This window comes from Pleuronectes platessa, chromosome 3, assembly GCF_947347685.1.
Source record: "Pleuronectes platessa chromosome 3, fPlePla1.1, whole genome shotgun sequence".
Taxonomy (NCBI): domain Eukaryota; kingdom Metazoa; phylum Chordata; class Actinopteri; order Pleuronectiformes; family Pleuronectidae; genus Pleuronectes; species Pleuronectes platessa.
In genome coordinates this window covers 21,918,281-21,946,277 of record NC_070628.1, presented here as the reverse complement: position 1 = coordinate 21,946,277, position 27,997 = coordinate 21,918,281, and the positions used below count along the sequence as shown (strand labels likewise).

Sequence of the window (27,997 nt, the reverse complement as noted above, 5' to 3'; positions counted from 1 at the left end):
AGTCGTTTAAAGTGAAAATGTATCTTTTTATTTGTACCATACATTAATTATCAAGGGCAGAAACTAACCAAATCAAAAAATATATATCAAACAATGATTTTTTTCTACAGGGTTTTGGTACAAGTCACCATTCAAACTCAGAGCGGTTGCTGGAATCAACTGTAACTAAATGGAAATGTACAAAAATAATAGAGCTTCAGCTGTATTTAGTCAGACTTTACACATTTGCTACCTAATTGCTGCCAACTGAACTTAATGTTAAGCTGGTTTTAGAAGATGTGTATGATTGATGGTTTCAAACAGTCGTTATGAGAATTCACATAAATGTAGATGATTTAGACAAATATTAAATTAAATAAAAATCTCCGTTTCAGCCAGTGACCAAACATGAAATCAACTGGTTAAATGAGCACGTTTACTTGACATCAGTATGCAAAACTGGGATGATCAGAAAGTGAAAAAAAAATCACTTCCTGTATAGACTAAAAGCATGAATGAATTTCTGCCAAAATAAATTAGAAAAAGAAAAAGAAAAAATCAGCGGAAACGGTAAAACCGTCTCTCCATGGCGCCACTGTACCCCCTGGGGATTTTTGTAATTTAATTTACATAAGCTTTAAAAAAGAGGGAGGAGGAAAGAGAGCAGATGGAAGATAGAGGGGACGGGTTCATGAGTGTTTTTTCTCCTTTTTCCTATTTTTGTTTTCTTTACATTAGATCGGGATGGCTTTAGGTAAATCTAAGTAAGAATACATTTTATTACAGTCAGACAGAACTTTGCTACTACCTTAAATATACAAGCACAAATACACAAAAATTCAAATCTCCAAAAACAGAACAGAAGACAAAATAAAAACATCCACACTAAATTATTTCTCTTTTATAAACATAAAAGATAAAAACAATATATTTTAGAGGGGAGGGATAAAAGTCCTGTGTTGCTCCTTGGTCTGTAGCTTTTCAGTATTGGTAGAAAATAAAAAAGTAACAATTGAAATGAAGGCGTTTAATACAAATTAAAAAACATTCTAGGGAAATATATACTGTATAAAAACTCTTAAAATGTGTAACTGTGTGTGTCTGTGTGCGTGTGTATGCGCGTGTGTTGTAAATGTTCTGCTTGAAAGACTGCATTTACTGTAGTCTAATCAGAGATGGCTTGGGCACTGCGGGACAAAATCCTTCAATTGTCATTTTTATTTGGGCGTGTGTGTTGTGTATGCAATGTTTCCCTCGTGCCACATTGAAGGTGTCCTACTCGTTTGTGAACATCAATGGTTTTTAGAGACGGATTCTAAATTCTGGTCCATCTGCTTTAGCAAAAGCCACAAAGAAGCTCACACTGCCTCTTTTCTCTCCTCACGCGTACACTCACACACATTCGCATACACACTTATACTCTATTAACAAACAGTACGAGTGACATGCGCGTCAACAGAGCGGACCAGAACTGAGAGACATGTTTAGAGAAACGGGTTGACAAGTCATCCCGAAGCAACTCTCCACCATCGCCACGCCCCACTGCCCTGAATCCCCTGCACCCCGCCCCTTTGTGTATGTAAAACTTCAGCGTGGAGATGTCAGTGTGCACAGTTCTTCCCTGGATTTAACCGCCACTCCTGCTTGGTCACATCTACCAGGTCACTGTCCAAACTGAAAATAAGCAAGAGCAGATGGGACGTTTTGTGTATGAGATATGGGAAGGGAGATGGAGGTGGGACACAGTGCCTAAATATTAAAAACTTGTAAAACGTCCTCTGGCACAGGAGGACAGAACGAGCTCCCTTGGGCTACCAGTGTGTGTGTGTGTGTGTGTGTGTTAGTGTGTGTGTGGACTCTGAGCTCTACAGTGATGTCTCGGTTGGTGAGCAGACGATGGACTGTTGCTGTTGCACTCGTGGCTGTTGGGGGGGCGGGGTGGGGGCCGAGGAGTGACAGACAAGGGCTTGTGTTGAGGTTGCGGGGGGCTCTGGGGCTCTACTGCGATGCCTGTGAGGTGGGGTTGTCGCTCTTGCTCTCCTGGCTGGACGGGGCCTTGTTGTTCCAGGGCGAGTTGGAGCCCAGCGCCGGGGAGTTGTTGAAGCTGTCCTCGTCGTCGATGCCGTTGGCCGCGTCGAACTGCGTATTCTCCAGCCGCGTGATCAGACGCTCGTCCTCATCCCCGAACTCTCCTCCCATCAGAGTGGGTTCTCCCACCACCATCACATCCTGCAGGGATAAAGTTAGAGAGTTATTTGAGTGTGGAGGTATGGTGCAGCAAATATCATGTCAAAAAGGGGGTGAACAGATGTTTTTCGTGTAAATTGTTTGTTTGTTTATACTGACTGTGCCTTTGTCTTCATTGTGTAGTTTCTGCCAGGAAATTGACCAACTGTTAGACCTTCATAATAACAGTCGTATTTATTCCTAAATAACTTGTCACACTTCATTCCAATCAAGTTATCTCCATTATCTTACTTATATGATAACTATTTTTTTTAAATAGTAAGTTCAAGTGGGACTACTTGTTATAGGCAATGTACAAAAAAAGCATTGCATTACACACTGTGTGTCCCACTTTCAACCAAGCAACAACTCTATTTAATGTTGTCATTTTGTTTCAATGTGACATGAGAATTTCCCTCACTAAACCAATGAAGCAGTGTTTCAGTGAACATGGGTGAAATAGCAGAGAGCTGACACTAGATGGTAGTGAAGTACTCACTGGGACTTGGCTGGACAGAGGGAAGCCACTGCCAGGGCTCTTCTTTTTGTTGTTGTTGTTGTTATTAGTTCCTCCTCCTCCGCTGATGGTGCTGCCCCCTGACATCTTGCGCTTCCGCCGTTTGTTAGGGGCCTGTCTCGATGGCTCAGCTGCGGGGGAGAGAAAAAGAGTGACTTACAAATACATACAAGCAAAACTGTTTCTGTGTGCGTGTCAGTGTGTGTGGTTCACCTACCGGGTGGTGCTACCATCCTCTGCCATTTCTGGAAGAGGCAAGTCTTGAGGCAGTCTCTGGGGCTGAGGCTGTATGTCTTGTGTCTGGACATCAGCTCCTGCATGGGCTCAAGGATCACACACAGCTGGAGGAGGGAACAGAGGGAGGCAGCCGGTTACAGGTTGCACATTCTTTAAGATCACAAGATATGCTCTAATTGACTTGATCTTGATACTATTGGCTGGTGTTCTTAACAAATTACATCACAAGTGGATCTTGAAATCCTCAGGTAAAAAAATGTTGCTGTTCATTTGTATTTCTATCAATCTCCTGTGGACCTGAGTCCTGTGTAGGACTCCAGGTACAGACTTGCGGACATTATTTTGACAGCTAGTACCTGGTGAGCACTGAGGAGTATGTCAGCGTACCTTTTGATTTCTGGATGTTTCAGACTTTAAATAAACACAGTTTGAGGCCCGTGTCTGAGTAACTCTTTGAGCAGCAGCCTTTAGCCACAGTTTCTCATCAACTTTTACTTCAACAACAGCAACAAAACCATGGTGGGACTCCAGATGCAACAGGTGTGGTGCTATTAAACTACTGGCTGAACTAGGATTCACCAGCAACACTGCTGAACTGGCAAGTCGATTTAGTAGACATCACAGACAGAGGTAAAATGGTTTGGGATGCTTGTCTGTCTATGCGGAGAGTCTGGCAACATACAATTGTAAGACTTAGGTTCAGTGTCTGGGCTGAATGAACCCGGAAAATATAAAGCCAGGTGTCTTTTATGGTCAGGTTAACACACAAACAATACAATATGAATATCAGTGATATGTGGAAATGTAATGCTAAAAACCAAGGCTGTGCATAATGTCTATGCAGGTGGGTGACAAATATGAAATCAACTTTGGACATTCGAATTAGGTACTGCTCTAGTTTGAAAGCCTATAATGATAAGAGATATTTATTCAAAGCCGTTACTAAATGATGACTGGACCATGATCCAAACACAATGAAACGAAAAACATTCAAGTAGCACGTTATTCTTAAATTAAAATGGTGAATGAGTGCTCAACTTACTCGGAGGTAGTTAAGGGTGGAGTTCGACAGGCCACATCTTGTTATATTTTTGGACAGCTGGTCCAGCATCTGTGGGTCCTGGGCCTGGGAAATTAATTAAAAACAGTTATAAAAACAATGGCATTTCTCTCCTGGGGACTTACCCTAACCATTTCTTGACCAATCTCAGATTCGTTGGGCCCTGACAGATTAGCTCTTTGTGCCGTTCACAGTTTATAGTCTGCCTAGTTTCTTTAACACGAGTTGAACGTTTCTACACAAAAAAAAAACGCAATACTTTTTGTCGGCGTTTTAGGTCTAGACAACATTTTGGCTCATTTCTTTTAATCAGCTAATAGCCAATGCATTTCCCTCAATGTGTTCCGCCTACTCAAACGTGATGAGTCAAGCTCGAAACAGAAGCCAGAGGGCTACCGGCCCCGGAATCAAAGTCTCTTACCTGCAGATTCTGCAGATTCACATGCATAATCGGTTTATAGAGATTAGTACTCGAATGACCCTCACCTAACCCTAACCTCAACCAATGTCGCAAAAATCTGCCATTTCCCAATGTGGGACATGGGACACAGCTCTTGTTCCCAATTCTCTGATCTTTAGTCTGAACTTTGTCCCCAAATGTAGCCTATGACAGACACAGTTCACGTGTGCCAGTGTGCATTCACTCACATGCATGGCCAGTATACTGCGGGGGATGAGTTCACGGTGTTGTCTGATGCTGAAGTGCCACGTCTTTATCCTCATCATGTCGTCAAACATGAACTCCAGATACAAGCGCCCCTCTACACACACCTAAAGAACGGCAAAGGACCGGGGTCAGTAAAAAGCAAGTGAGCAGAAAAATCTGAACAAGGAACAGGACATGCTGCACTTCTGTTCAGAGATTTAGGATTAAAGTCACAACCGAACACTAGGACATAGAGTATCAACATCCCATTCAAATCTGAAACCAGCACCGTTACAGATTATCCGTCATGTCTGTTATGTGTCCAGTCCCTATGCATGGAAAAATACACACCTGTGTGAACATGGGCTTTCCATTCTGAGTGACCATGGTGCACTGATCACAGTCGAGGGAGACAAAGTTATTGTGGAAGGATTCCTTGGGATGTTTTAGCACGTAGTAGAGCTCAGTGGCACCGCCCTCAAATATACTCCGGAAGTACCGTGGAATCAACGTCCGGCCAATCGCTGGTGAAGGGGGAGAAACAAGGTTTATGAGAAAAGTAATCTGGCACAATACACAGTCCATTAAACTAAAGGTATGAAATGCAGCAGGGACAGAAAGACTATATGTTGCTGTGACTTTGCTTCTTACTGTAACGTTTGGGTCCATCCTCCAGACAGAAAGTAATGGTCAACATGGCGTCATCTTCAAAGAACTCTGTAGTAAATGCGTCCCACCACAGGTTATCACACTCCTACAGGAAGAAGAGGGGACCAATAATCAGTCACCAACACCATCTGGATTGTGTGTGTGTGTATATAACATGTGGCTGTGTGTGCCTACGAACCTCTGTCCAGTTCTGTAGCCGTTTGTTAAGTTCAAATATTCTGTAGTCTGTCTGGTTGCCATATGGTGTGTGCCTCCTGTTCGACCATGGAAAGACAGGGGAGAAAGAGGAGGAATCAAAAGGAGGACAGCATTTAGCTTTTGGCAAACACTGAAGTGAAATAAAGAAACGAGTCTGATCACTATATGGTTATTGCTCTCAAGGCTTTTGTACTTTTAGGGCTGTTTCAGCACTTAGTCGAGCCTTGTCGCGGACTAAACCAAAAAGATAAGAACACAACTTCCCACGACCTTATCTATACTTGTGTAATTATTGCGGTTTTCTCACTAGCTCGAGATAGGGGGGGATAATGTAGCTCTTACCCCATTCCTGGCTCCAGGTATGTGGGAGGATACATTGGGGTGGGACTGGAGAAACAAGAGACAAGGAGATTATTAAACTCAGCTGTAGATCTAATATGCACTGCTTCTGGAGCCTGTCCATCTTTATGACCCTGGGACGTGAGCCAAGCAAGGAGCAAATTAGATGATACAAGGAGACAGTAAATAGAAACACTTCTCAAATACACATAAATCAACTGTCTCTGATTTGCTTACTACAAAGACAAGCTGTGAATTAATGCGCACAAGTCTGTAGTCACAGGCCCTAACCATACCAAGCCATGCGAGTCAAATCAATTTCAGTATTAAATACAAGTCTCACGCAGCCGGTCCACAATTCAACAAGCATTTACCTTGATAATGGGCGGTGTTAATAGTAGGAGATCACAACTAAAACAGACTATTGGAACCTCTTTTCCCCAACCTTTGCTCAAATATCACCAATAAACCTTCCAGCTCCAACAGGCACAATCAACCTCTGTCTAAACTATTCACGTGAAAGTTTGACATGAGAAACAGCTCCATTAACACGAGATTCATCTCAACATCTTCAGGGTTTTTTCATGATCAGCTGAACAAATACAGTCCCTCTCAATACACAATTCAAAAACCAACTCCATCTAAACCACTTCCTATAGTTTGTTGACTGGTCCGCCAACCAGATACCAAGCTGTCTTTTCCACACACACATCTTGTTGCAGAAACTGATCTCATGCAATAAGACCAATATGTGTAGAAGATAGAACAATTTACTTGTATAAATGGATACCAATACTCCAATGTAAACCTGAATAAAACAACAATCTGAATACAACACTTTCATGTAACAACTATTTTCTGATTCTGAGATCATTGATAATCAATATTCTCAACTCAGCAATAATTGAATTAGGACATTTGGAGTATTCTGACATATTGTCATATTATGTATAAAGGTATATGTATTAATTGCATTATTCAAGTTTTCACAGCATTTTGCAACATAAGCATACAGCAGTTGACGACATATGCTCTGGGTGTTGGAAACATTTATAGGAGTGATAGCTTTTGCAAAATTATAGGTGTAGCATCATAAATTAAACTATTGCAGGTTGGATTTAAAAAAAATTATAATATTGGATGTAATGCCTTAGTGGACATAATAAAGTGAGTCATGGATTGGGTTATACTCTGTTACACGTACACAGACATATTAATGAAATATTCTATTGGCAATTCATGTAAACACCAAAATCAAAATAATGTACTATTCTAAATAAGGTTGGTATATTGGTGTCTCCTCATCTGGAGCAGACTCTTAAACACAGCAAACCGACAAGCAACTCACCCCACGTCTCGGTCCAGCATGGTGCCGGGATGGAAAGGGGGGAAAGTGCTACCGTTGGGGGGCTCCTTGGGGGAGTACAGCTTGAATGACTTGGAGGAACAGCCTGGAAGACAGAATATGAGACAGAACATGAATTTCAATGTTTATGTTATCGCTTGAGAGGTTACTAAAAAGGGTAATAAAAATGATAGATTACACCAAAGACAAACTAAGAGGGCTTAAGTAGACATAACAGGATTAAACTTCCAAATTTAAAAACATCTATATTAATGCACAGATTTAACGTCAATATTTAACATTTATAGAAAATCAGGTCGTTTTGAGCTGTAAGTAATAAATAAATTATGTGGCAGTACAAGTGTCAAAACTTCTAGGTGATACTTTGAGGTTTAGTTCTTCATTTGTGGAGTGAAACCTGCACAAACTGTTGTTTTTATGTGAGGGATGGAGGCAAAAACAGACTGAACAAACCAGTATGGCCCTGTTTCAGATAGCTGCACTCACTTACTGGTCATCCCAGTACACCAATCTTGTAAAATGAAGATGCAAAATTATTAGCAAATCATCATAAGAAAAAAAAACTATGCAATACCAAACCACGCAAGACCAATTCAGACTCCCTTCACACAAAGAGCACTGATGAATCTCTCTCACACTCAATCACCATCACACACAGCTCCATCCCTTGTTGTACTCTAATTGCCCAGCTCTCCCATAAAGGCCATCCACGCATAGCAGTCTCTAGGTCACGACCCCGGCCGTCACCATGGTGAAGCCCCGCCTCATTTATGTCTCCCCGTCTTGTCTCTGCATATTAAACATATCTGCATGTGTGTTTAAGGGAGATGTATATCTGGAGATATACAAAGGGGGAAAAGGCTTAAATTGTATTAAAGGGATGTTTTTAACACAGGGGAAATTGAGACTTGAAAGCACAGCCGTGATGGGAAGTGTATTCAAGATATATATTTAGACAATTTTAGAGTAAAGGGAGAAACATGCGGATGTATCCGGGATCTCCATGTTTGGGTTGGATTCAGCCCAGCACAACATTGAACTGGGAGGAGATACACATGAAGCTGGTGTTCATAAAGCACTCCTCCTAGCAGCAGTTATGACCCTTCTAGTTTATAGACTAGCTGGTTTCTACTGTGTGTGTGTGTGTGTGTGTGTCAAAGCAGCCGGTTATAGTCCACACAAACCTTGAGGTAAATAAATGGTAAGAGAAGTTTTTATTGAATAGCAAAGACAATCAGGGAAGCATTTGCTCCTTGTGTATGGAAAGTACCCTGCCTTCACTTTGCGGGAAACAAACAAGTTGTTTACTGTGCATCAAAACTAAACCATGGGCTGGATGCAGCACCAGAGGAAAACAAATGGGGTTGATAAATAAATAAATAATCGATGGTGATGTGTCCATTAGTTGTTGAGAGCTCCATTAGCTCCTCTCCTCTCCTGTTAGCGGTTAATGACAGGCAGTCACAATCACATCAACTGGACTCCACTTCCTCCACTGGGAATCATGTTCCCCTCCCAGTACACTGTACACATGCACACATTACACATGCACACATCCTGCTGGCTTTGAGAGATATGCTCGACGAACCTTCAGAGCCAATCTCCAACTCTGACGTTCAGAGATGGAAGCTAAAAAAAAACATCAGATCTCATTCAAACACACGATGTCCACCAAGCATTATATTTATCTGATCTGAATAAGAAGAACCTGTCGTGTTTTGGAGCTCTGCCACTCCAGAGTGCCACCATGGCTGTGAGGGGGACGAGTCAACTCTCCGAAGGGGATGCAGGCTATAGCTAGGTTTTAATCACGCATTGACCCGTGTTAGAAAACTTTTATAAACAAAATACGACTTTGTTTGTGTGTACAACTACACTTTAAATGACATTTAAAGCATCCTGGCAGCTCATAAGCTTAAAAATCAAAGCAATTTTAACGAGGAGTTGGCTGGTTACAAAGGCAATTAGAAAGGCAACAAGCGCATAATGCTAACACTTAGCTTACAGCAAAGCTAAACATAAAACAGGTGATCCAGGAGCTTCGCTTAAAACACAAACGTGCACGGATTTAAAAAACAACCGACAGCCATGTTAACACAGACAAAGCAGCATGACTGACCCCGTTTCCAACCTCCGAAACAGCGACACTACACTGGCTCTTAGGCCGAGCTAGCGTTAGCAAGCCACTGCACAGTTAGTAGCCCGTTAGCCTTCTTGCTAACGCCTTAGCGTTAAATCCCCTTTCAATTCGAAAGCACCGACCCAAGAGGAGAAAGTCGCCCCGCGGCGGCCCCGGAGCCACGGCCGCTACCTCCAGCCGCTGGCTGGCGGGCTCAAAGTGCGTGTGTGTGCGGGGGAAAGCGACTCTTTTACCTGCGGAGAAGTCCGGTCAGAAAAATAGATGTTTACAGATCCGTGGTGATGGACCGTGTGTACGCTCCGTGCGTAAAGACGGAAAGGCCCGCTGGACGGCGGTTGGCTGGACGCGACGCACCGACACAATACGTCCCTCGGAAGGGGATCAATTAAACACTGAGACGGAACAGGGCCTGGATCACGGGAGTCGCTCGGTTATGTTTTGTCCCGCATGAGGCCTTGTCAGTGGGCTGAAGCCTGCTGTGGGTTTACATACGGACCCCGATGAGCCCTTTGTTCACGGGAGGACATGAACAATAGCTGTGGGCCCTCCTCCTCCTCTCCCTCCGCAATGCATTTACTCCTCTCTCCTCTGCCCAGCACCGCCAGCCGCCCTCTCTGTCCCCACTACTCCTCCCCCACTAATGCACAACTGCACATAAAGCTTGTCTGCTAAGCATTTTCCCCTCTTCCTTCCTCCTCCCTGCATCCCATCATTTCCCTGTAACTGACACAGATGAGAATTGGCTAAACGCAGCCGAGTGGAGACGTGTGTGTGTGTGTGCAGAAACAACGATCATGCTGCATGCAAAGTGCTTTTCATGTTAGCCTAATTAGAGCAAATCAGCTTCCTGCAAACAGCTGAAGTCAGACAGTGACAGCCTGGTCACAGTCACACACACATATATATATATAAACACACACACACACATTTGTTTTACACTGTGCCCTTTTTACAGTATTTTATTTAAATGTGCTTAATGCTTATACTGCATTGCTGGGATTACCAGTCCTGATCCTATGATCTAAACCTAATTATAACGCATAACTCTAAAATCAAGTCTTGACCCTCAAACCGCCCAATGAAAGGCCAAAATGTTCTTACTTTCCTTAAATGTCCAGAGGTCTAGGCTAAAAATTTTCCTCACCAGCATAACTGTACAATTACACGTACGAACACACACACACACACACGTCTCCATAACTTCAGAGGACATTACATTGACTTACATTGATTTCCCAGAGATTTACTCCAACCTTAACCCTGCTTGCCCAACCCTAACTCCTAACCCTAACTTTAAAACCTGTTTTCACCTGGGACTTGATTTGTGTCTCTTTAAGGAAGACAGGTCCCCATAATGTGACTGACCCCCATGCATGCACACTCGCACACACACACGCACACACGATCAGAGCCTAAAGTAAATTAAGATCCAATAAATACATTTTCATGTAAGGACAACACACTGGGTTTGTTTACATTTAATCGTGTTTTTGAGTTTGTACACTGAAACTGTCTCCAGGGCAGATCAGTAAATCCAATATCACTGAGAATCTCTGCCTCTGTCCCTCTCTATCTCTCTCCTCTACACGCACGCATGCACGCACCCACACACACACTCAGGAAGCACTAAGCCAAAAGGAGAATCCGATAGGCCTCTAAATCTGCTTAAATCGCCTCAAATTATAATCAGATATTCAGATCACAGCCAGCAAGGTCTCACCCATATGTCCAAAGTTGGGATATAAAAAGAACAAGTAGTATTAGGTCAAGTCAGGAGCTTTACAGATATTTGTGCAAGTGCACTTCATAATATTTGCTAATTTGTTATTGTCATTCCAGCATTGTTGACCGGTGATCCTTCACTTAGGTTGAAAAATACTTCCCTCGCTAACACAGAGGCAGGTACCTTCCCCTGCTGGTGTCTATTTAAAGATGTCGAAGCCACCAGTATGAACCTAGTCCAGATTTATAGACTAACCGTGAACACAGGGAGTGAAAACACAATGTTTCATAAATGATGTATTCACTAATTAAGCTGCTCTTGTGAGCCGCTCTGTGGAAACAGTAACCTGGCTTTCACAGAGGCTTTCACTGGAGCAGATCGGTAATATTATTACAACATAATTCAACGTAACGTTGGGTGCACAACTTAAAACAGCGTGACCCATAGATATATGGTGTATGCTCAAGACCTGTTGTAATTAAAAAAAATATCTAGTTCACAGTGATAGTAATGATGCTCATAATCTGAAACATTGCAAATCCAAATGTGTTTTATCAACATGAAATGATGATTGAATCTAGTTTGTACAACAAATTGTGGCCCAGAGCATTTTAAGAATCGGCTCTACTGGGTGTGACATTTAAGAATCAGGATATTGGGAGCATGACATGATTTTGGAATTATGATGTACTGTTTTGCAGAAATGTACGATTTTTCTGATTGCCTGTATTGAAATATGTCCCCAGTTTGACCATATATTTACAATATTTTTTTACAGAAAAAAGGAAAGAAAAACATGGGGAAAAAAATGTCATGCATTCGTTAAGTTCTTTACTGGACCACACTAACCGTGAAAACAACAATGACTAGAATGTCACTCATTAGAGCGCATACCTCCGCAAGACCCAACAGTCCCCTTACATTCAATCAAGCAGCACCAAATTTTACTCATAGATATCAGTTCCCTAAATGAGATCCATGAAGTTGTCCCTGGGAAAAACAGTGGAAATATAAATTAAATGGCCTGTTACTCTAAAATTCTTAGATATAATCTGTATCTGCAACAAAACGTAATGAAGCATGCTGCATCCATCCTTCCGTGTTGGGTAATGTTGCTAACCAACAAACAGACAGACACGAAGGATATGCACTCTCTGAGCATAACTTCCTTACGTGTGCAAAATGAAGATTTCAGCCCAAATGTGGACCTCTTCACAGACTCTGATGTGTGAAATCTGGAGTATGGTGAAGTGCTGTGTCTCTGGGAGCCAGACATGTAGAGAGGATAAGCTGCTCCAAGGCATGTCTCTCACCCGACCAGCCGCAAAGATGGTGATGGGAGTTTATATATATTGGTTTGACCATAGTAAGCCTGTGGCATGAGCACTTCACTGCTCACAAGGCTCCTGTCAGTCTTTTTGCAGCATCTTTGTGTGTCCAGCACCAGGGGGAGGTGTAGTCAGTGGTAGCTTAGAGTGTCTGTTGTGGGTGACTTATGTGGATTTGCCTATCTTACATTCTCTGGCCCCTGTAGCCATGGCAACACGAGCAGTCAATGTTGTCACAACGTGAGAGAGAGAGGCTAAGAATCATCCATGGAAGTGGACACACAAGGGTTAATCCTGTGTGTGTGTGTGTGTGTGTGTGTGTGTGTGTGTGTGTGTGTGTGCGTGTGTCTCCAAAGCTCACCCATTGAAATGGTACATGACAGGGTTAATCCCCAGTGCACGTGTGTGTGTGCGTGCGTGTGTGTGAGCGATTGTGATGGGGTGATTGAGAGGGGGTGGGGGTGGGAGGTGTATCAGGATAAAGCTTGGAGGGCTTACACACACCGTCTCTTTTGCTCTCTGGCATAGGGCAGGCCTTATCTTCAACCAGCACCGCGGCCGGCCAGCAACACACACCCACACCCACACACCTAGCTGCCTAACCTTCACTTTACCAGCACGCTGCCTCATTTCCTCAGTTGCAGTCACACATTCACACCTAAAGCCATAAGTCCATGTGTAATATGTGATTAAAGCCGGAGTGTGCAGTGCCTGAATAAACTCCCTTAAATGCACAGTAGGGTGCTTTCACTAAGCTTACACTTAAACCTCAAAGTGCAACTTGTTAAGTTCACCTTTGTCAAAGTCGGTTACAAAAGGCAAAGGGACAAACTTGTACAGCATTTCTCTGCAACAAACAAGACACCTCAGAAAGTCATTTTCTTTTTTTCCCTGCTGGTTTTGTTGTTGCTTGACCTCTGTTTTTTTTATGTCGATGAATCAGGCACAATATGATAAAGACAAAAAAGGAAAAGGTCAGCGAGATAAACTTACCGTCCCCGAGTTCTAGCTGTTCTGACATTGCCATTTTGTCACCTACAAATGCACTTTCACAGCCAGACACTGCTCTGACTCGCAGGCTGGGTCTCTGTTTTCATGCCTGTTCCTCGCTCTGATATCTCCCATGTCCAGACTGTCAGGCTCAGGGGCACAAGGAGGGGGGAGGAAGATGCCTACGGTCTGTGTGTGTGTGTGCGTGCTCATGTGCAAATGTGTGCAGCGGGCCACTTCCACTCACTAGTCAACAGGAAACCGAACGGCACACACATCTGCCAGAGTTCTGATAACAACCGTCCCAGACGCCCTCCCCTCGAGAGGAGCCTTCAACACTGATCTGAGAACAGTCACATGTTGGTACGACTGCAGAAAAGTCCCTAATTGAACTGATCCAAGCACGACCACAAGAGCTCACTTTTTAATGAAAGTGACATCAGCTGAGTGTTATTTCTTCCTTTTCCCCCGAAACAGGGAAAAAACAAAGCCACTCCTGTTTTCATTGATTAGATTCACCTTCTCTCCCCAGTGTAATGTTTCATAGCTTGCACCACTTGATAGCATTTGTCATTATGACAGCTTGGCCAGCTCCTTGATAAGAAAGTTGCCCACGCATCCACTCAGTGATCACTGTCGGACAGGTTTTATTCGTTTGGTAGCTCAGCGTCTTTGCTCCGTTAGTGGATCAGATGGAGGGACACAGATCTATCTGCCTGATTCAGCTCAGAGGAAAGATCCAACTCACAAGCTGTCACTTTTTTGGAGGCATCAGCTTTAATTTAACAGGAACGGGCCAGCAGCAGCTCAGTCTGAGTCACAGACAATTGTTTGATGTGGAACCTTAATTTACTTGAGTACTTCCATTTAACTTTATACCTTAAGTTGTATTCATCACAGAGGCAATATTTTACAACTCCACCACATTTAACTGGCAGCTGCATAGCTACTTATGCAACACATGCAACACTACGAAAGTAGAGTTGCACTCAGTAGAGCAGTGGTTCTCAATCCATGGCACACAGATTCATCTATTAAAATTATTATGATGCATGGGTATTGTTTTCTGACATGGTGAAACTATTTTTTGTCTCATATCTTGCTAAGACAATTCTTTTGTAGTTTTCTTTCACATAACTATATATAGAACTCATTCAAAGGGGGTCCCTGCAATATGTATAATTACAAATCTTGGGGTCCTTGACTGAGAAATAGTAGAGAAGCCTTGCAATAGGGCACATACCTACCTAACCAGCCAAGGTTCAACAATCCTATCCTTATATTTAAGGCCAAATTACTTTGCTTAGTTTCACATTGATGGAAATACAAACAGTTTTTGTTACCATACAGTAGCCGGGAAAAATACACCCACTAGAAACCACATTTACTTTATTTGGATCGGCACAAAATTGCACACACTCATCAGTATCAGTCCTCTAAATATCAATTCCAGAGTCCTTCCCCTGATCCAGACCTGCACCAAAATTGAAAGGGTTCTCTCCTGACCAAAACTGCATCCTTCCACCAAGTGTTGTGGAAATCCCTCCAGGAAATAGAACCTTTTTGGCTGAGGTAACAATCTTCTGTAAAAGCATTTTTACCTCAGTTAACACAATGAAAAAGTGACTTACAAGTTAATTAGTGATAGGATCAATTTCATGATATATCACTGCCCCACAAAATAAAACTGCTCTAACTGCATTTTTTGTCAAAACCATCACAACCAGATAAACCTACAGAGACAAAGTGAGCTGGTGAGAGACACCAACATCTTCCAATTTGATTTGTTGTCCCCCTTTAACAAGGATGCAGCTGGCTCCAGTCATGGCGTGTGAAAACATCTCCACTAATTAGAGATAATGATCTCTGTCAACGATTTGTCATAATGAAGTAATGAGTCTGACAGTACATTAAATTAAGGTATTACTTCATGTGTTCTCACCCTGAAAACTTAAAACCTCCTCTCTTCCAACTTCATATTGTCTTTGTAAGCAATGCTCTCTGCCATCGTGGGACAGTAAAACCACAAGACGATGTAAATGGCCGTCAGTGTTGTTGCCTCAGTGTTTATTCTATGGAAATTATTCCTTGAAGACTCCACTGTGTGATATATGGACAGTTTCATATGAAAAACAAAAGAAAGTAAAATGTGAAAAAGTCCACAGAGACATTTGTTGCTGTAGGTAGAGGAGAATAGGAAAGCAAATGATTCTATGAAATTTACATAGTTTACAATAAAATGTCTGTTTTAAAAAATTTGGTGAGAGGGGTTATCCCTTTTATTTTCTTAGAGTTGAATCTTTTTACGATTATAACAGCCCTTTGATTCATTCTGAACCATCATTGACTAATGACTGACTAATTTGTTTTCAAATCTTCAAAACCAGGACGAATCTTTTATAATAATAAATTGATACTGGTCACCTTGACCTCCTGTCAAACATAAAGTGGAAAATTGAATTTGGCCCTGTGGGTTGTCATGGAGGTGGGTATCCGTCTTGGCTGATATTTACAACTGCAAACACTGCTCTCATGGCCTGTTTGACTCGTTTTACAATTACTTTATCAACAAGCCATCAATTGATTAAAACCATAACGACTACCTAATGGATTGCATTGATTTATTATGTTTTTAATATCCGGATTAGTCAAACACACAAATTCCTGTAAGGTTGCCTTAGCCATAAATATTTCCCAATAGATTTTTCAGAAAATGTAATAAAGTAAAATACTGTCACTGTTGTGGTTAAAATGTATAAATACAGTGACAAAGGATTATATTTACACTGTACATTGACTACCATAGTGAAAAATAAAATATAATAAATATATAATATACCTTAACACTCACAGGGGCTCTTTTTATGCATAACACTTTCTTATTGGCTTCTTTAAGTATTTTATTTACAACCTTAGTTTAAGGGCTTTTGCTTGCAGTTAGGTATTTGATGAACCTCCTTTGAAGGAGCAAATAAAAGAACAACTTTACATAGAACAATGCCAACTTAGCTGTAGTGCAAATGTGGATTCCAAGTGTATGCAAATGATCGTAATTCTACAAAGGAGCATCAACATAGAAGGGACCCACAATCAGAGGTAGTCCTTTGACGGCAGCGTCCTCTTGTGGCCGCAGTGTGTTAGTGTGTTTGTTTTCATCCTGTCCATCAGTATTTTCTCCCTGGGTGAATTCCCAGCTCAGGGTTTTATCTGGCAGGCGAACACAGGCTCACTGCAACAAGGGAACTTCAGAGGGCCAGAGCATCACATGTTATTATAACAGGCTGATGGCTGAAGGGATTAAATAAAAGAGAAGGCTGGTATGTGTCAGTGTGTCATTAATACATGTGTGTGTATCATAAAAGTGTTTCTCAAAAATCCACATTATAGCAACTCTTAATCATCATTATTATTAATGTTACTATATATGTATATATATATACTGTGTATATATATATATATATAGTATATATATCAATTTGATTATGCTTCCTATTTTTGCCCTCATGCTGGCATTTTACAGGTGGCTGAGTGTGTGAGATTTTGTGTGTGTGTGTGAGTGTGTGTGTGTGTGGCGACTGGTGTCTGCTGACAGCTGTGCGAGGGGGAGATGACAGTGCCCTGATGCTGCGTTCTCTGTTCTCTGGGAGCCATTTTGTCTGTCTCTGATCTCAGAGTCAGGTCTGCCCCCCACACATCCATCCCTCCACCCCCCAGCCAATCACGTCACCGCTCAGCCTTGCAGAAAACATAAAAACACAGTCTGATCACTCTCTCACTCTCTGTCTCACCCACACTCCCTCCCTCCCTCCCTCCCTCCCTCACTCACTCCTCCTGCGATCCTACAGTGCTCATCTCCTACTTGCCTCTCTCTCTCCCTCTCTCGCTCGCTCTACACTGCCCCCCCCCTTGTCACCTCACGTACGTTTCTCCTGTTTTCTCTTCCTCCCTACCTCCTCTTCTTCTTCTCCTCCTCTCTTAATCCACATCTTCTCTCTCTCTCTCTCTCTCTCTCTCTCTCTCTCTCTCTCTCTCTCTCTCTCTCTCTCTCTCTCTCTCTCTCTCTCTCTCTCTCTCTCTCTCTCTCTCTCTCTCTCTCTCTCGTCACACCCTCCTCCTCCTCTTCAGGCTCCCTTGTGTTGTGCAACCCGCTTCTAAACAGCTCAGCCTTTGTGCGTTTTTGTCTGTTGCCATTTCAGCCGGAGCTGCAGTCTTTACTCATTTTCTTCCAATCAGGGACACCATGTGACTCTCTGCATGAGAGGGCACAGTCCCTTCCCCCTTCTCTCCTGCCTCTCTCTCTCTCTCCCCTTCTCCCTCGCCTCCTCCCTCCTCACCCCTCAATCTAGCCAGCCAGCCAGCCAGGGAACATACGCTAGCAATCAGAGGAGTCAAAGAGAAAGAGGGAGTGAGAGGAGGGAGGGAGGAAGAGGAAGGGAGGATAGAAGTAAAAGAGTGAGTAAGTGGGGGTGTAATGTGAGGTCTGGGTAGGTCAGCGCAGAAAGTGATCGACCACAAAGCACAAAACATCTGTATCTTCAGAGAGCTTAATGTACAGCAACGTCGTTTTGTTAATGTATCGCTGATGAGAGCAAATCAACACACACACACACACACACACACACACACACACACACACACACTCTGCCTCACTGTTTATGTCATCCACATGTTGGGGCACATGCTGTGTGCGTGTACGTCCACACACACACAAACCCGGAGCCCACACAAGAAGGGGGGAGGATCCCTCTGTGTTGAACACGCCTCTGGAATGTAAACAAGCGAGAGCAACTTAAGAGACAGTGACTCTGAATTCTCACATTTTCTATTCTATTTTCTTTGACAGTCAGTCAAAGCAGCATCCCCTGACTCTCTCTGACTAAATGTATAGAGACAGCAGAGGGAGATAACCTGGCAGTAAATGCACCAGCATCACTGCAGGGTCAAGCTTTGGGTTCATCTGAAGTTGACTTAAGTGAATGGAGGTGATGGTTCCATATTTGGAGGCAGTGTTTACATTGGGTTTTAGACACTTGTACCGCAGCACGTCTTTCAAACATACTTGTGTGGTCTTTTTTACCGTTTGACAAAACCTGTGTAGAAATCTCCATCAAAGCCTGAGAAACCAGCAGTTGAGAAAGATCAAAAGGAACTCAATTTCAAGAGAAGCAAGTCTGATCTGCTTTTTTTTAATACTGTAAATGGAGAAAAGAAACCAAGCAGACAAACGGAGAGAAGAGAGAGAACAATATGAGAGCAAAAGTGGAGTGCACAACAATGTGGTCATATGTCTTTTTGGAAATTTCCATGACCACGTTGATTAAGTATGCAATCTGACCGCAAGAGAGCTCAGGCCCGGTTCTTAACAAACGCTCCCGCCTCTGCGTCTTGTTTAACGGCTGAGGTGGCAGCGTTTGCCTTCATAGCATTGGGCGCTGCGTAGAGATTGAATAAACACACGCACACACTTGTAGCAATAGCAGTTTCCCTTTGCTATTGTGGGCTCCATCCAAACTGAAATACAGCACACACTCGTCATGTGGTGCGTCTTGAGTTTGTCCTGGCTGATACCAGATCTATCTAGTTTGATCACACACACACACATGCACGCACGCACACACAACTGGATCCCTCTTCTTTAGTCCTGTGTCGTTCCATCATCCACTCATCAATCTAGAAAGCTTTAGCTTGTGTTTTAGCCCAGCATGAGTTGGCATTGTCTCTTAATTTGTTCCTCTGAAACTTTGTGCCCGCAAAACAATCTGCCATTTTAAGACTTTCCGCACCGCAAAAACATGGGACCACTTAGTGCTTCCATCTTTCTAATGATTAAATGTGTGATTGGCATTGGGGGAAATCTGATCCTCGATGCGTGGTTGGCTGAATTTCTCTATCCACATCCCGGCCGTTTGAGGGTCGACCACTGTGGGCTGGTAGGCAGTGGAGGGGAGAGGAGGCCACGTCAGGGTGAAACAGCACCACACACACACACACACACACACACACACACACACACACACACACACACACACACACACACACACACACACACACACACACACACACACACACACACACACACACACACACACACACACACACACACACACACACACACACACACACACACAGTGAACTCTACCACACTTCCTTCCTCCTCTCCTGCTCCTGAATAAAGTATGGCAGCAGATTCTGAGTACATCTATCATGATTATGAATGCATTCTCAGCTATAGGATTATATTTTATGTTCTACACATCCAATCAGAAGTGAAACATAAATCGCTGTAACACTTAATACTAAAGCTCCTGAAGCTCAGCGGCGCAGGGTTTATTTCTAGACCTTGATTCCTCTTTTTCTTTCCTCCTCTATCTGATTAAAGTCAATAAAATAAGAAGAATTATCTGTTTGCTGTCAGGCGCTCAACACCCAAACACAAAACTGGTCGGCGGCTGCGGGGAGTTCCTCAGCTCTTGCAGAAGTGGAACACCTCTCAATACGGTGGTCTAATATGACGGATATTAGTCCCTACAGGTGGCTCTCTGTGGCTCTGCTCCCAGAAGCCCCCGCGGCTGTTACTCAACTTTAACCAGTTTTATTAAAAGTTCAGTGTGTAAGATTTAGGGGAAAGGGATCTATTGGCATCAAATTATTGTAAAATAATCTGAATGATGTTTTCACTTTGCCCAAGAATGTGCCCTTATATTTAAATACTTTATATTTGCATCTGGAGCGGGACCTCTCTACGGTCGCCATGTTTTTTAGTCATCTAAACTCGACAAACAAACAACTTTTGAGTTTTTATAACAACTGTAGGCTACCACAGGTTCTCTCTCATGTTTGGAGGGTGAGGGGTATTCAGCTGCAGCATGCAACTTCACCACCAGATGTCACTAATTCCTAAACACTGAACCTTTAAGAAGGACGACAAGACAAAACCTTGCCCCCTTAAGTTGTTTTGTCATCATCATGTTGCCGATTCGCTTTCGCATTAGGCGAGAAATTAAACCAGGTTGACCGTCTGATATCTCTTCCTCCTCCTGTAAACAGCAGCGGGTCAAGACAGGGTAAAGAAATGTAATGCAAAGGTCTCTGCTGCTCTGCCTCTCAGGTGTGCATTCACTGACCTCCTGCAGGATCCATTGAAAAAAGGACTTTTGGGTAAAGAAAACCGAAAAGCTGGTTATAAATCTCTGTCACGCTTGAGGAACAACAGTGAGAGTTCCGTCTTAAGGTAGGTTAAACTCATATACCACTAACACTCAAACCAATGTAGTGATGTCCATTTCCACTGTGATATTTGTGACAAAAAACTGCTTCAACACGTGAATAGGAAGCATCACCATCCTCATCAAGCTCGCCATTCATCCTAACTGATGATGACACTCCTGTGTGAGCTGTGAAATATTGTGGGAAGAGGTGCAGAATCAATCATGCAAGCTTCTGATCGGAGCCGATGATCTTTGCCCTTTAAATGTCACACTTTGATCCTTCCTTTTCTGCAGGAGAGGATCGTCAGACTTTCTCAGGATGACCAATGTGGTTCGGTGAGTGCAACATCTGTGCCGACCTTAAAAGAACTGCTGTGAGCAAGAAATCATCAGCAGCAGAAACTACGAGAACAAAAAACAAACTGGCAGAGGTAGAGATGAAGTAGCATTAGTGGTGCCATAGCAACAACTTCATGCACAGATGTCTGAGAAAGATCGTTTCCCTCTTCAAACTCAACAACAAACTGTGAAGAGCGGAGAGAGTAAATGAAAAAGTGAGAATGGAACAAGAGGACTACATGTTGAACCATCGATTCTGCTTTTTTCTTTGCTCTCCGTCCTCTCAGCTATCACAGAGGGCAACCTCCCATGAGCCTTTGCAAATAGAACCCCAGGGCACCTCTCTCCCTGTCTCTCTCTCTCTCTCTGTCCCAGTCACGCCACAGCAGCGGCTGCACTCACTGACCAAAATAAAACAACAACAACCAGAAAAAGTCAGAGACTGGCAACAGCAGCAGGAGCAGCAGGGCTGTTGTTAACGGCCACCATCCCCACGACAGCTACTTACCGGGACACGCGCAGCCGCCCACGGACATCTTCTCACATGTCTGGTGTGAATCCGATCAGAACGATGGTGGCGGTGGCTCTGCTATCCCTGCTCTCTTCCTCTCCTCGTTCTCGCCAGTCACTGCTGCCGCCACTGAGGCTGCTCACATGAGCGTCTGTTATCCCCACGGTTCACACACACAGGCACACACACAGACACATACACGCCACCAGGGAGCAAAGATAGAGGGAGGGAGAGGGAGAGAGAGAGAGAGAGAGGGAGGGAGGGAGGGAGAGAGGGAGGGAGAAGAGAGTGACGACAAGGGAGAAAAAGGGGAAGAAGAGGTTAAAAAAAAGAGCGCACACACAAAGGATCGGATTCTCTCAGTTGTACTGTAGCTGTGCACTGTGAATCACACAGTCTGTGTGAGAGTGTGTGTGTGTGTGTGTGTGTGTGTGTGTAACAGAGTGAGGAGAATTCTGCTCCTGCCTCTGCTCTGCCCTCACCCTCATCAGTCCTGCAAATTACAGCTCAGGTGGGAGGAGAGAGGGAGAAAGGGAGGAAGAGAAAGGGAGGGAATGAGAGGCTGAGTGCTTGAGAGAGAGAGAGTGTGTGAGATAGAGAGAGAGAGAAAGTGTGTGCGAGAGAGAGAGAGAGAGAGGACTGTCAAAGTGACCTGAGAGGCAGATTTGAGAGAATAACAACCATGTGATGTGGGTCCTTTTTTCCCCCTTTATATATGTAGAGGCTGTTTTCCTACCACTGTTGCTCCAATGACAGACACACACACACACACACACACACACACACACACACACACACACACACACACACACACACACACACACACACACACACACACACACACACACACACACACACACACACACACACACACACACACACACACACGTGTGTGCGCTGCAGCCGTCTGAGTGGCTTGTTACCATCCAGGGAAGGTCTGCTACATGGAAGGGCAGGGGGAGAGGAAAAAGGGAGGAGGAGAGAGGAGCGGGCGATTGACGTGCCTCGGCTCTCGCTCTCCGTCGTCTCCTTTTCTCGCCCAGTCATTCTCTCGCTCCGTTAGTCTTTCTGTCTGCAGTATGTCACACTGTGTTGCTCTCTCGCTTCACTCATCTTCCTGTCTACTCAGCCATTTATCTCCCCTGCTCTCCCTCCCTCCCTCACTGTCTCTCCCTCTGTCCTTATTACTCTTTCTTCCGCTCCACCTTTCCCTCCCACTGTCTCCATCTCACTCTCATCTTTCTTCCATCACTATGTCATTTGTCTTTCCCCGTTTGATGCACGAATTTGTGTTTGGGAGTGTGGATGAAAGAGGGGGGAACAGTTAGATCCAGGTTATATACAGTACACGCTGACACCTGAAGAATAAGTTGTGATATTTTTACCACAATTACCATGAATAGATCAAAATCAAGAATGAACTGATCCCAATAAGAATAACTCTTAGTATAGTACACATCAGTCACTCACACTGTAGCACTGGGAATCATGTTCCTTCATTAGTTTGAACATGGACAATGTTATCTGTTAGGAGTCAGACCCACCTACACAAATGGGTTTGAATCCAAAGCAGAAAATGTTAGAGTTAAAGAAGACCTAGGATCTAGGATATTTCTAAATCACGGGCCATAAAGTGGCTACAATTTACACTTTGAATGGACAATTATATGTCCAACATCCATGTCCTGATTCAGTAAGGTGTACATTTAAGTCATTCATTGTGTATTTTTGAAAATAATTACTTATTGGAGCACATTGTGTACTTCAGAAAAGCTTAGAAAATAAAGATGTATTGTTTGTGAGTGACTGGTTTATATTTGTTTTTCAGTTTTTTTTAAGATTACTGACAAGACAGGGGCATGTTCAGAGACAGAATTCCGCTGGGGTCAGTCAGTGCCCCCTGGCCCCATTTCTGGATCCCTCCCTGTTTGAATGGACATTAATCAACTTTGTGCAATATACAGGATATGGGCAAGTTGGAGAGCAGCACATTGAGAGACAGACATATTATAGATGTTGGTGTTTTCATTAGACAGTTTGACAGTAAGAAAAGTATAAGAAAGATATTGACAGCTTTATCCTTTAAATTATTGGTTCTCCAAGTGGGGGTCAGTACCTGGTACCCACATGGAGTGAGAGCCAATCTGTTGACGCACAGCTTGTTCGGTCGATATGTACACGACACGTGGCATGCTTCATTAAAAAAGGTGTCGCAAAGTCCGCAAAAATTTAACATTGGCATACCAAAAAAAACATAACAAAAACACGACACATCCCTCAAGGTCAAAAATGATGCACACACCTCTTATTAGTCTCACACTTGAGTAGACTATTGGGGCTACTCACAGCGGCAGTCACTGAAGAAGCTCCAACATGACCCTCTTGTCACGACGCTAAGCTACCACCAACAGCTCACTCTATAGGATGCCGCAGGAGGTAGTTGGACATCTCCCCAAAGAAGTCCCCAAAAGTTTATTATCACACACTGCTCTGAAAAAAATACATAAATTCTGCTCATTCAGGCATTTGAGAAATCTTATCAAAGGTCATGACCCCAACCAAGCCAACTGCTTGCATATACACATAAGAGTGCACACATGCACATGTCGGAGACAGAAAGCTATGTGTATAAATATCTCTATGTGTAACCTCTGTATATGCCGTTTCCCTCCAAAATGACATTACGGTTTTGTCAGATCAGGTTTTCTCTTAAATTGCAAAGAGGAACACAAGTCTGGATAGATCGCCTCCCCCACATATTTCTACTTCCTTTTTTTTTTTTAAAGACACTTGCTCTTTGTCTCCCTCCCTCTTTTCCTCACCCTCTGTCTCATTAAGAGAGTGTTAAGCCAATCAGAGAGGGGAAGAAAGAGCAGCAGAAGGAGGGAGATGGAGAGAGAAGAGAGACGGAGAGGTTGCGAGAGGAAGAGGGCAGAGATGTAGGGAGTGGGAGGGATGAAGAGAGAGAGAGAGAGAGAGAGAGAGAGAGAGAGAGAGAGAGAGAGAGAGAGAGAGAGAGAGAGAGAGAGGGGAAAGAGAGGGTAATGGATGGATGGATGGATGGATGGAAGGAAGGAGGTAGGGAGGGGGGGAGGGAGGGAAGAGAGAATAAATAGCTCTGGCGCACTCGTCCCCCATTACCCCGGGAGGGCACTGTCGCCATGGCAATGTGGCAGAAAAAGGATAGCACAAGCATGATGAGCTTACACACACAGACACACACTTATACATGAAAACTGTGATTCACACATACAGAATATCTGCCCAAATTAACAGTTTCAAAGAGGCAGTTTTGACAAGTTCATACTTTCAAGCCGATGTGTGCACGAAGCATAGTCCTACACATCACCATCATTATACGAGCGTGCGGGTGCATGTGCACACACACATGAACATTAACAGTTTGAGGAAAGTCAAAACCCACATAAAACAGATAACGGTGGCAAAGAAAGCTGTGGAGGGAGATTAAAGTAAAAAGACAGACGGTATATACACAAACAAAACAAGCAGGTAAGAAAAAGGAGTGAAGAAAAGTGAAGAAGGTGCACATTAAGAACAGGAAAGCTAATTCTGCCATATTTCAAGTTTTCTCTCTGTCAGATTAAGGTGTTTCCTCTTTCTTCCGTCCTTGACCCTTCAAGTATTTATCCATAAAACAACTTAATAAACCTGAATAAATTTATTTATTTCAAAATCCAATTTCACTTTTATTGATCATATTCACATATCAATTTCCTCATATTGACTATGCTGACGAAAAACTACCCATACATAATTTTTTTTTATAAAAACAGAAAGTGACCCATGATAGGGATCACATGTGTGTAGCAGAGGTCTTCTATAAAATAAACAAATATTTAAAACAGTCAAGTCATAAATAGATTGATGCATCAGGACATTATAAAGTTGCGGTGGATAATGTGTGGCGGTGGCCGATTATGCATTTATCAGTTACACCAACATTAGCTCCCATTTGAAATCAATTCTGGCCTCACGTGATGTAAGTTGGTCAAATATTCACCTCCTCTATGCTCTGGTTTAGTCTCTACCAACTCCAGAGGGAAATATCTGACTCTGTAGCTGTCGATGCTCCACCGTGTTTCTCTTCTGTACATGTGGTGTACAGTGGGTTTTTCAGTTAATTGGCAGGCGAGATAAGCAAGACTGAATCATTACCGTAAAGTGGTAGTCTATAAAAAGACAGAAGCTAAAATGCACTGTGTTAGGTGATCACACCACGAGATTCACACTATATATAACCGAATGTCAGTATATTTGCTAAGCAACTGATGTTTAGCAGATTTACCAGTTTACTAAAGATGGCATGATACTATTCACCGAATCTTCAGATATTTGGTCACAAAAACGAAAATAATGTAAAAATTTAAATTTGAACATGATGATTGTGTTAATGAAAAGTGAAGTGATCCAGGCAGGTGATACAATTGATCACAAGGAAACAGTTATGTTTGTGCCAGATTTGTGTTATAATCAATCCAATAGAAGATACTTCACTCAGAACCACAAATGTTGACCTTGTGTTGGTTTAAGGAAAAATCTGAGGATCAGTAAATTCCGCAGGATATATCCTCCTGGGAAAATGAATGTCTAAAATATCTTTTCGTTGCCTGTAGATGTTGAAATGTTTCAATCTGGACCAGTAGGGGACCGACAAAATGGCTAACAGTCTTGCTGCTAGCATCTAATTCCACAAACGTCCGAGAGACTGACCTAAAAAACCTTCACTGCAGATAAACCAGGTAGGATGAACACAAACGTCACCCTACATCACAGACTGGATATAAAAAGCTCTGTGCACAATATCTAACCCAAGCAGGTTTAGAAAGGGCACTGCTCTAGTGGTTGAAAATGTTAATGAGGCAAATTTCCATCCAAGTGTGTTTCACAATTTGTTTATACCCACATCAAGACTATCAGATGTAAATTACAGCTCCTGCTGAACTTGCACCATGTATCTGAGACCTGGAGGAACAATATGATTCGGTTCATCAGGCTGGACCAGTTTGTCCTGCACAGAGTTCATGTTTCTGTTCATTGGTGTTGAAAGACAAAATAACCACGCCTGCTACAAACAAGCCTGTTGTCGATAACGTAAACTCCAGAAAACTAGGAACTAGTGTAGAACACACAGCTAAGAGAACGGTTCCATAGAGGGCAACAAATAACCTAAAGTGAGTAGGCCGAGCTTGAAAATGGCTTTAGCGGCACTCCTGTGCATTTGTTGCTGCCCACTTGAAAAGTTGTTAGGACTGTTAATCAGCTCAAGAAATCTTGTGTGCATCCAGCCTGAGGGCAGAGAATGAAAGAGGTTGTTCTCAGCCAGCCAGCTCTCTGTGAACTCTTATGTAAGGACGAATCTGCATCCTGTTTCTCTCAGCTGCATTATTGATGCAGGCTTCTGTTACCACGCTGAGTGTGTGTTTGTGAACGTGTGCACCTGTAAGTCACTATACCATCCGCTGGATATTCTCTCACCTCTGCCGCTGTGTAGGAAGGGTGATCTCCTCCACCTGAAGTCTTGTCACTCTTCCTCCTCCTCTTTGCATGCTCTCTTGTTCCTTCTTCACCTCTGTTCTTTTTTTTACTCCTGTATTAAAGTAAGTCCCCTCTCTCTCTCTTTTCTCTCAGGCTTTCATTTCTCACTAGCAGATGTTCTCTGCACCATGTGGGAGGGCATTCCTCATCTCCGCTGTGAAAGAAAAAGAAAGAGCATACTTGAAGCAGGGAAAAATCAAACAAGGTCGACGGCAACACAACTCTGTAACGGCTCCGCTCTTGTGCGCGCTGCGTTCCTCTGTAGAGACGGTGTCAAGTTAAAGATCAGAGGGCTATTGCTTTTTTGTAACACAACGTTCCCATCATTATGCAATATGTGAAAGGTCATAGAAGTGCATAAACACAAAAGCACGAAGCAGCCAAGATGACTCAAAGTAGTATAGAAAAATGCTCATATATACAAACACAGATAGCAGCAGCAAGTGTGAGGGGGGGCAGAGAGAGTGGAGCATATACCCAAGGTCCTCATGGGTTCTTTAAAAATTCAAACATGCCATAAGAGCACCATGGGAGTCACCCTGCAGGTCAAGAGTGAGGCCGGGATGAGAGGCAGACATGAGGAAGGGGGAGGGGGGGGGGGGCTGAAAGGGAAGCGGGACAGAGACGTTTTTTCTTTTTTCTTCCCTCGTCCCCAGGAAAGGGAGTAAAGTCTGGCACACTAAAACTGAGTGGTAGAGTGAATTTTTCATTTCCTGCCAAAAACCGTGGCCCGAACCGAAGAAGTACGGAGTGTGGGTTAAGTGTGTGGGGCCGTGTACTGACATGGTGGTTCGATGCTGGATGCTGCATTAAGTTGACCCACTTACAAGGACACCCCCCCCCCCCCCACACACACACACATACTGCTGCACACCCCTGAAGACACCTCACCCGCTGCAGACTGGAGGACGCTTTGGCCCCATTTTATACAGTAATGTGCTTCGAGAGTGGACTGAGATGAGGTG

General features: G+C 43.3%; 1 protein-coding gene across 5 annotated transcripts; it reads right to left on the bottom strand.

Annotated features, from left to right (window-relative positions):
* Window positions 1-5: 5 nt before the first annotated feature.
* Window positions 6-27,211, bottom strand: ldb1b (LIM-domain binding 1b). Of its 5 annotated transcripts, XM_053417814.1 has the most exons (13): window positions 26,973-27,211; window positions 21,474-21,627; window positions 7,220-7,322; window positions 5,875-5,919; window positions 5,513-5,588; window positions 5,317-5,419; window positions 5,017-5,189; window positions 4,668-4,790; window positions 4,002-4,085; window positions 2,940-3,063; window positions 2,705-2,853; window positions 2,326-2,352; window positions 6-2,208 (listed from the first exon to the last, which is right to left on the bottom strand). In XM_053417814.1, exons 2-13 carry the CDS (start codon window positions 21,499-21,501, stop codon window positions 1,978-1,980), a joined length of 1,266 nt encoding a protein of 421 aa, XP_053273789.1. In that variant the 5' UTR covers window positions 21,502-21,627; window positions 26,973-27,211; the 3' UTR covers window positions 6-1,977. The 5 variants fall into 5 exon arrangements, with proteins under 5 accessions (XP_053273789.1, XP_053273788.1, XP_053273787.1 ...); XM_053417813.1 differs by lacking the exon at window positions 26,973-27,211 and having other exon boundaries at window positions 21,474-21,865; XM_053417812.1 differs by lacking the exons at window positions 21,474-21,627; window positions 26,973-27,211 and adding an exon at window positions 13,422-13,639.
* Window positions 27,212-27,997: the final 786 nt, after the last annotated feature.